The following is a 9,401-nucleotide window of genomic DNA, read 5'->3' on the forward strand; positions in this document are numbered from 1 at the left end:
GGTCATAAGTGGGCGTATTGGTGATATGTCCGACCTCCTTTTTTAGTTGTTTGGACTCAGGCTGCATGCTAGCGGCCTGATGGATCTACATGCAAGCCACCAATCTGAGAAGTATCAACACTTTAATGCCAAGACCTACTTGCAGAGAAGATTTATTGCTCCCAATGGCATCATTGATGAGGAGAGAGGAGTGCAGCCATTTTACCTCCAGTGCTACCACCACTTTTACCAAACGTTCCATAGCTCTTGGGATCCCACTAAAGCCTAAGGCAAGGCTTCTCGAGCTAGGTGGTGGACCCGTAATTTACCCTCTCATAAGAAGTGCACCGTATTTTGCCGACATCACTTTCGCTGACTTTTCCAAACCGAATCTCGAACAGGTGGAGCTCTGGGTAAATAAAGATGCTGAAGCTCATGATTGGACTCCATACTTTAATTACATTGTGGGATCATTAGAGGGCAAGGTTGGTGAATCACAAAGTCGAGTGACGTCGCTAAGAAGTAAAATCAAGACGATTGTAACATGTGATATTCTCAAAGAAGACCCCAACGGAATTCTCGATATTGGTAATCGTTCTGAATGGTTTGATGTCATCTCTTTCAACTTTTGTTGTGAAGTCGTATGCAAAACGATTGAGAGCTATCAAGAAACGCTTCTACGACTATGCAAGCTGGTCCGACCCCAAGGATACCTAACTAGCCTGATTTCGCTGGAAGAAAGCTGGTATATGAATGGAGAGGAGAAGATGTTTAATTTGGGTCTTACGTTTGAAAATGTGACGAGCTCTTTCAAACAAGCTGGATTTTCAGTCGAGTTTAGTGATGTATTCCCAATTCCGAATGAAGCTCAAAATATTCTCAATGATTGTAAAGCAATTGCTTTGGAGAAAGACTAATAGCAAATGAATGTTTAATCTTCCATCGTAGCTAGTACTTTTGTCTACATGTACAGTGGAACCTCCATTAACGACCACCTCCAAAGAGCAACCACACGCTATATAACGGCCAAGAGCTCAGGTCCGGATTGAAACTACAATGACTTCAATGTAAAGCAACCTCTCAGGAGCGACCACCTCTCTACTCCGTATAACGAGCAGCTTTCTAGTCCCCAACTAGCTTTAGCAATGGAAAATTACCTCCCAGAACGGACAGCCACACCCAGAATTAGCAGAAAATTATTGCTGAGATAGCATTATTTTGTACAATCGTGAAAACCTGGCTGTAGCTTGTCTCTACAGCCTTTTCAAAGCTTGTATGAGCTAAAGAAGCAGTTAGCAAAGCTCCAAGATTCATTTGCAGCAAGAAATGAGTCATAGAAAATACATAGCTGGCAATCGAAACCTCCCAAGGAAGACCACCTCTCTATAACGGCCAAAAGGCTGGTCCCCAATGGTGTCCGTTTTATGGAGGTTCCACTGTACTTCATTTTTTTGGGCTATACAAAAATGATAATATTATTTTATTTCATTTATATAGAGATACTGTATCTACTTCTAATTAGGCCATGCAAAGTCAATTTGTAGTTTCTCAGGCTATTGTTCCTAAAATAGGAAGCGGATTGAGGCATTTGTTTATAATAATGATATTCATAGAATTTTAATTGAAACACACCCCTAACTTCCTTAATAAGCGGAAGTGCATAATTTTTACTAATTAATTTTAGTCATAATTATATTCATGACCAAAAACCATATAAAAATTAATTTATCCTCTTAATTTGAGGTCATATGTGATATTTATAATTTCCAAGCGGGAGGGCCTGAGTAACTATGAATTGACTTTGCATGGCCTTACAGCACCATGCGAATTGATCAACCATCGCAAAGTTCGCAAAGAATGTATACAGTACATGTACAATTGTGATATAGCCTCTTGGAAACAGCTACTATAGTAAATCTACTCTACGTTCTTATAGCTAAGCGCCAAACTAGAATTATGGTTTTTTTGTGCGCCACTGGAAATCATAATTAGCGCTGTAATTAAAAGAAAGACGGAAAGACGGTATGACGGTATGACAAACTCAAGCATGCACATGCAGCTAGATCGAATATATGATACAGCAGTCCACTAAAATAATTATGCCTTTTAGTGTACTGTGTGCCTGCATGCATGAGTAAGGGCCGAATACATTCAAATTGAAGAACAATACCATTGATCATAGCTAGGATTGAGAACAAGAGTGCATGCACCAATAATGTTTTGCCACTTTTGTCATAAAGGCAACCCACTGCATGTATTATATTGGCAGAGTTGAGTGCAAGAACTATAGCTAAGCGGCGGAGTCCGCTCAAGATTGACAAGGGTTTAATTAACAACGATATAGACAATTATAACAACTGACAAAACAGAGACATACATGCACCAAAAACAAGAGAGACATGCAGGGTCTCTTTACAGCTATTGTTAACTAAGTAAACAATGTACATGTACGCAAATAACAACACATAATTACACCATCCAGTTGATCATAAGTAGATCTAGTATAGCAATGTTTTTAAAGCACTTGCACACGTAAGCCTGACATAAGCGAAGCAATAAATTAGTCGATAACCGAAATACACAGCCCAGCAAAGAAACGGTATTGGTCTTTGAACGCATTCTGCAGATGGCCAGTATCAGTTTTACTATACTGGACTCATGTTGACTAGAAAGCTAGCTATAATTATTAAGGCCAAACAAAGTCAATTTGTAGTTTCTCAGGCTATTCCTAAAATACCGTATAGCTGGTAATTTTCGTGGGGCAAAATGTTCGTGGTTTTCGTGGTTGAAGCATATAGATAAACCATAGTCTCGCCATACATAATTATGAACTGGTATAGTGACTATATATATAGCCAGGTTTTCACGTCGAGTTCTGGAAATTCGGAACGATGGTATTTCCAAGAAAAAAATGTACTGCAAAAGGGGCGTCGTTTACAATTGTTCATGCACCATTGCTAAAAGATGACTGGCTACCAGGCTACATTGTATTACTGTACAGTTGATTGTACAATCAGGCACTCTAAAAGATCAATACTATAATAATATCATATAGTATATATATGGCCCGGGAGACTATAATATGATAAACCATACTTAGTCTACCATAATTATACTATAAAAATTAAGCCCCTCGGAAATTTCGCGCTATATACGGTAATTATTAACTGTGCATGTTGTTTTATAATTATAGTCCCAAAGTTTACTCCTGTTAAAACAACTGTCATGGATCAGCAAGCTTGTTTGTTTATCGAATGTTTCTGCTGAAATTGTTTGCTCTTTTGTTTCGCCTTTGGGAAGCTATATTATAATGATGTCATGTAATAATTGTACGGTCTCAGAAACGTACTTTTTCATTTCACAGTTCCCATGCCACGAGTGTCTCTGATGATACTATAATTATAACTACTGCATGGCACTGACAGTTGGACCTATACACTATATAGATCTATATAAAGTAATACAAGTTTATAAGTCTGTTGTCTTCTACAATGGAGACTATATAAGCTTATGGGTTTGAATATGCATTATATAGCTGCCAATTTTCTTCCTGCATGTTTACGTAGCTGTACCTCCAATGCTTTGACAGTCCACGAACACACTCACTGCATGTGTTTGATTTGCTGAGAATAAATGAACCAGCAGATAACATGTAAAGTCTATAATTATGGAAAAAATCGAGCGTTCAATTCCATCCAGGGTGCGTTATATGCTGGGCTGTATTTCGCGTATCAACTCAGAGCTTCTCTTATATCTTTATATGTTTGCATGCTTTGAATATGCTATACATGTACATGCATGCACCAGCTTGGTATCACCTGCAGAGCTCAATATAATTATTTATTATGGGCTCCTGCATGGTATCACTGCATGTATAGTATACTGACACGGTCGTCTAGATCAGTTCTACTATATAGACTGTGTATTATATAGTGCAGCAGTCGGTATTAATATCCTCTAGGTATTTTGGTAGATCTAATAATTTCCTATAGTGTATGGATTTTGTGTAATTCTATAGATTCCTACACTGCACGGGAAATTTTGCACTATCTTTTGTTAAGTATATACGTTTGCAGGAAACACAAAATATATTTCTCAGGAAAGGTGCAGATTTTTAAGCCTGCATGCACTGTAGCAGGAAATGTAAGGCATGTCATTGTGCTTACATCACATGTCAGTATAATTATAGTCAATTTGCTCAGTCATAATTATATAACATCATATTTTTGATTGAAGTAAACATTATACAATCCCGAGTTTGATACTGTCAAGTGCATAATAATTATAAGGTACGTTTGTGTCTCTACAATCCCTATATATACATGACTGCATGTATGTTTTAGACAAGATTACCGTGAAAAGAGAACGAAAACATGAAAATGTTGAATTTGTTATTTATGAAAGCTATATAATCATAATCTAAAGTTGACTCCTGTTACAAAGCTGTATAGTGGGGAATTATCAGGCCCTTTAGTGTATATATCTATATAACACCTACAGACTAGCTAGTTGTGACAAAATAATTATATAGTAGTATACACAAGCAATGGCTAGCCTACTTCTTTTTGCCGTCATTTTTAGCCTTTACTTTGGTCCCTCGTTCACCACTAACAAAGACTGGAACTATCTGAATGTTCCTTGCAGTGAAGGAAATGTATCCTTTGAAGCATTGAGAACTGTAACTAGCAAGACAGATATACACCTGGATCACTGTACATTTGATCTGAGGTCCCTGCTAAATATTTCAGACATAAACGACCTTCGTATTATTGGCAGTGGTGATGGCACAGTGATTAACTGTACAAGTGGCAATGCTGGTCTATTGTTCACAAGGATTACTAACCTTCTGTTGGAGAGTTTGATTATACGCAATTGTGGAGTAAAAGTGCATGGTGATGATGGGTTGCAACTTGCTAGCGTTCAAATCGTGGAAGGTAAAAAAGTAACCATCATGAATGTGACTATAGAAAATGGTACAGGAACTGGTTTATCTCTTGTCAACATTAAGGGTGCTGTGATGATTGAGAATTGCATATTTCGCCACAATCTATATTATGTAGATCGAATGTATCGTGCTGGGAATACTATATATAATGACTTTACCCAAAGAGGTGGAGGTATGCAAATAATTCTTGGAAGCCAAATTATTAAAAAACACTGCAATAGTACATATAGCATTCAAGGGTGCCAGTTTTTGTACAATTATGCTTCCAGTGGGGGAGGTCTATTTGTTATGATTTCTCATGCAAATAACAATTGTGTTATTATTGAAAATAGTACCTTTACTGAGAATAGATGCCAAAATGGTGGAGGCGGAGTACAGTTTGGCTATGCAGTTCCTCGTCATCGTTTCTCACAAAAAGTAAAAGCAAACTTAATTATATTCCAAAACTGTATGTTTAAAGGCAATGCAGCTGGGTATGGTGGAGGAGCATCAATATTCTCTTCTTTGCATTTGAAAAACATGATTAAGCTGGAAGATTGTTTATGGACTAGAAATACCGCCACTAAACATGGAATGGCCCTTGATATTGCTACTGCTCCTTGGGAGACATATAATAGGGCTGATGATTTTCCTAATCTTACACCTACGTTCAGATGTTGTAGTTTTACAAACCATACTCATTCTGCTTTTCTCAGCAGCCCGAAAAGTGTTTTCACCGTAACAAGATACCAGGTAACTTTTGAGGGGGAAATACTTTTTGAAAGAAACAATGGTACTGCAATTGAGGCCACATCAGCTGAACTGAATTTCGCTAAACAATCAAATGTTAAATTTATTAACAATCAAGGAATCGACGGTGGGGCATTGAGATTGAAAGGAGTATCCATGATGATTGTTCAAAAGTATTCTACGATTTTGTTTTGGAAAAATAGGGCTGTGAAAAGTGGAGGTGCCATATACGTTGATTCTTCTGACAGACTTTCTGAGCCTTTTTGTTTTATTAAGACCAAAAGCATCAAAAACCAAACTTTCTTCATATTCAAAGATAATACAGCAGGTTTTGAAAATTCTCGACAAAGAGGTGACTCAATATATGCTTCATCTATTTTGCCCTGTCTTGAAAGATGTTCACATGATTTTCTATATAACGTGTCAGTGCCAGAAGCGTTAGAATGCATGGGTAACTTCGTATTTGAGGCAGTAAGTTCTAGACGACAGCTTATCTCTGCACCACATCATTTTTCAAGAATTGATTTAGCAAGTGAGCAAGATTCAATGTGTATGTTGTTTATGGTGAATGAAACAATTTACTCAAACCAGAATTACGTTGTGATGAATGTCGAGGACTGTATTGATATGCACGGATGTTTGAAAGCCATACCTGGCAAAACTACCAAGATACCTCTTAAACTAGTGGATGAACTTTGTGGAGAAGTTATTTTTCATATATCAGTAGAAGTGTTGAATTCAAACAATGGAAGTATATTTATTGATTCAACACACTCAATAATTACCAACAATTTTATCACAATATATGGAAATCCAAATGACTTCGGCACTTTACAGTTTTCTGCTCCTGGAGTATCTTGTGTCAAACTGTCTGTCAAATTAGATGATTGCCCCCCTGGTTATATACATGATAATATCAGTAAGAGTTGTGTGTGTTCTTCGGCTACACTATTAAGCTATAATGGAATTGAGAAGTGCAGCAAAACTAACTTCACAGCATACGTACATCATGGGTATTGGTTGGGATACACCATTAATAAGACTAAGACACGACAGGACCGCTTAGCTTCTGCGATATGCCCCAAAGGTTTTTGCATCACTACATTTTCCTCAGCTGAACACCCACTAACAAATGTATCTTTGGACGATTTGAGCCCATACATCTGTAACAAAAAAAGAAAAGGCATTATTTGTGGCAGTTGCAAAAAACATAACTCTGCATATTATCGCTCTTCTTCATTCTCATGCAAACCCAATAATTTGTGCCACCTGGGATGGTTGTTCTACATTCTGTCTGAGATAATTCCGGTGACTGTTTTGTTCTTTATTGTCATTTACTTCAACTTGTCATTCACATCTGGTGCCTTGAATGGTGTTATTTTCTTCATGCAAATAATAGATACATTTAAAATCGATGGTGAAAACTTTATACGATTCCCTGAAGAAGTAAAACAACTGGCACGGATTTACAAACTTGTTTATCGTGTATTTCTACTCAAATTTGTTGCTCTTGAAGAAACTTCATTTTGCCTTTGGGAAGGTGCTACTGCCCTTGACATGCTAGCGTTTAGGTATGTCACTATCATGTACAGTTTGTTTCTAGTAATTGTTACTGTCATCTTCCTAAAGAAATGTACATTCCGACTTCACTGTTATCAGGTATCAAAACAGTTAAAAAATGAACAGCTAAACTTGAAGCATTCCATACTTAATGGACTGTCAGCATTTCTGGTGATGAGTTACTCCGAATGCACACGAGTGTCTCTGATGATTCTAACTACTGGAACACTTACCGTTGGGCCTACAACTAAACAAAAGTTTGAGCCTGTCGTCTTCTATAATGGAGAGTATCCCTACATGGGTGAAGAGCATTTGAAGTATGCGTTGCCAGCCCTTTTCTTCCTTTTTACGATTGTAGCTGTACCTCCAATGCTTTTGATTGTCTACCCACTGTGTTACAAACTGTTTGCTTTGCTGAGGATAAATGAATCAAAGTGTGTCCAAATTACATGTAAGGTCATTCCCTTAGAGAAAATCAAGCCGATGTTCGATTCCATTCAGGGTGCATTCAAGGACCAATACCGTTTCTTTGCTGGGCTGTATTTCGTTTATCGACTCAGTGCTTCTCTTACCTTTTCGTTCCCGAGTGCTTTGAAAACATATTACACTGCTACTAGTGCTCAGCTGATATTCATGTTGATGGTACATGCAGTGTGTTGTCCTTACCGACAAAAGTGGCACAACGTTTTGGATGCCCTCTTGTTCTCAATCCTAGCCATGATCAATGCAATATCGTTCTTCAATTATGAACGTTATCAATCGGATGTAACGTATTTAGCAGGAGTTCAATGCGTACTAATTTTACTTCCATTGGTATATTTGGTCATATACACCACATACAACATTTATGTAAAGATTAAGACTGCCATGGCCTCATGCTCAAAAAGAAACGATACAGAAGACGAAGATGACGATTTAAATGGGATTTTAGATATGGTTGATGCAAGAATTATTGAACACTGTCAAGCAGATGTTGGGGAAACAAATGATTACATGTTACTGAAAGCGAAATAGGAAAGTGTCAACAATTAATATTCCCAGTAGATTCATAATAATTATTCCCAACGTATAAATTAGACACATACATGCAATGACTACAATCACTATACTTGTGCTTCACATGCAGTAAGATTCGTAAAAATAATGTCATCATAATGCACATGTCTCTTCATACAATATTGAATGTTAGCTATACATTTCTAAATCTGCTAGTCTAGTCTGTTTTAATTATATTCTGTGGCAGTATTGTATTCATAGCACCCCTAGCTAAGCGGAGAATAGAAATGAATAACAGAACTTGGAGAGAAAGTTGCAATAATTATATTGAAAACATGACAGATGAGGTACAATTCCTTAAATGCAGCGATAATGTTCCAATTGTGGTACTGGGAAGCACAAAGTAGAAATGTGAATGGAATATTCAGTATTCGAATCACGAAGAACAATAAAATTATTAAGAGAATGACTCCATTGACATAGTATATCTATGGGGCGCCGTTTGTGCCAAAAGTGTTATTTTTTTCCTTTTATATAAACTAGTAACCTATATAGTAACCTGTATATAGTATCATGCTAGTATAGCTATATCTAGCCTCGATCCCAGGCTGAGTTTTCACTTTTATAACGGTTAGGCGAACAACTAGGCCTGGTACCAGTTGTCTGCGCATGCGTCAAATTTTCATTGTATATTTGTGGTCGGCAAAAATATTTAATAAATCAATAATCGAAATTTGTACACAGAAAATGCACAGAGTGAGTACACAAAAGATGCACATAGGGAGTACACAAAAGATGCACATAGGGAGCTGCTTCACAAAGGCCTGGGGAGTTGCCAGTTGTGCTGCAGCACAATTACAGTGACCCAGGGCAACTTCAGGATGATTGAATGCCTTCAAATTACGTTTCAAAAAGATTTAGCAGGCTGCTGGACTTCTCTGATTCTAGGCCCCAACTCGTAACTCAGTTAAATTTTGCTTGAGAAAACGTAGATTCTCTTGATGTCTCTGAGCTACCCAGCAACGCTCGTATGAGCAGGTCATACTCCAGTCCTGTGAGTATAGGACAATATTAAAAGAAACCAAAGACGGTTAAACTCTTACCTCAAACTGTCCAGTCTCGTCCGTTAGTATAGCCAAGAGGAGCACTGTTGGGATAGCTGGATATTAGCCATTGCTCCTGTATCTAAATA

General features: G+C 37.6%; 1 protein-coding gene across 1 annotated transcript; it reads left to right on the plus strand.

The window, feature by feature from the left end:
- The first annotated feature begins 164 nt into the window (after positions 1–164).
- LOC135338972 (nicotinamide N-methyltransferase-like) lies at positions 165–896 on the plus strand. The gene has a single exon (XM_064535062.1). It carries the CDS (start codon positions 165–167, stop codon positions 894–896), a length of 732 nt encoding a protein of 243 aa, XP_064391132.1.
- The last annotated feature ends 8,505 nt before the right edge of the window (positions 897–9,401 follow it).

The sequence above is a fragment of the Halichondria panicea genome, chromosome 7, assembly GCF_963675165.1.
Source record: "Halichondria panicea chromosome 7, odHalPani1.1, whole genome shotgun sequence".
Lineage (NCBI taxonomy): Eukaryota > Metazoa > Porifera > Demospongiae > Suberitida > Halichondriidae > Halichondria > Halichondria panicea.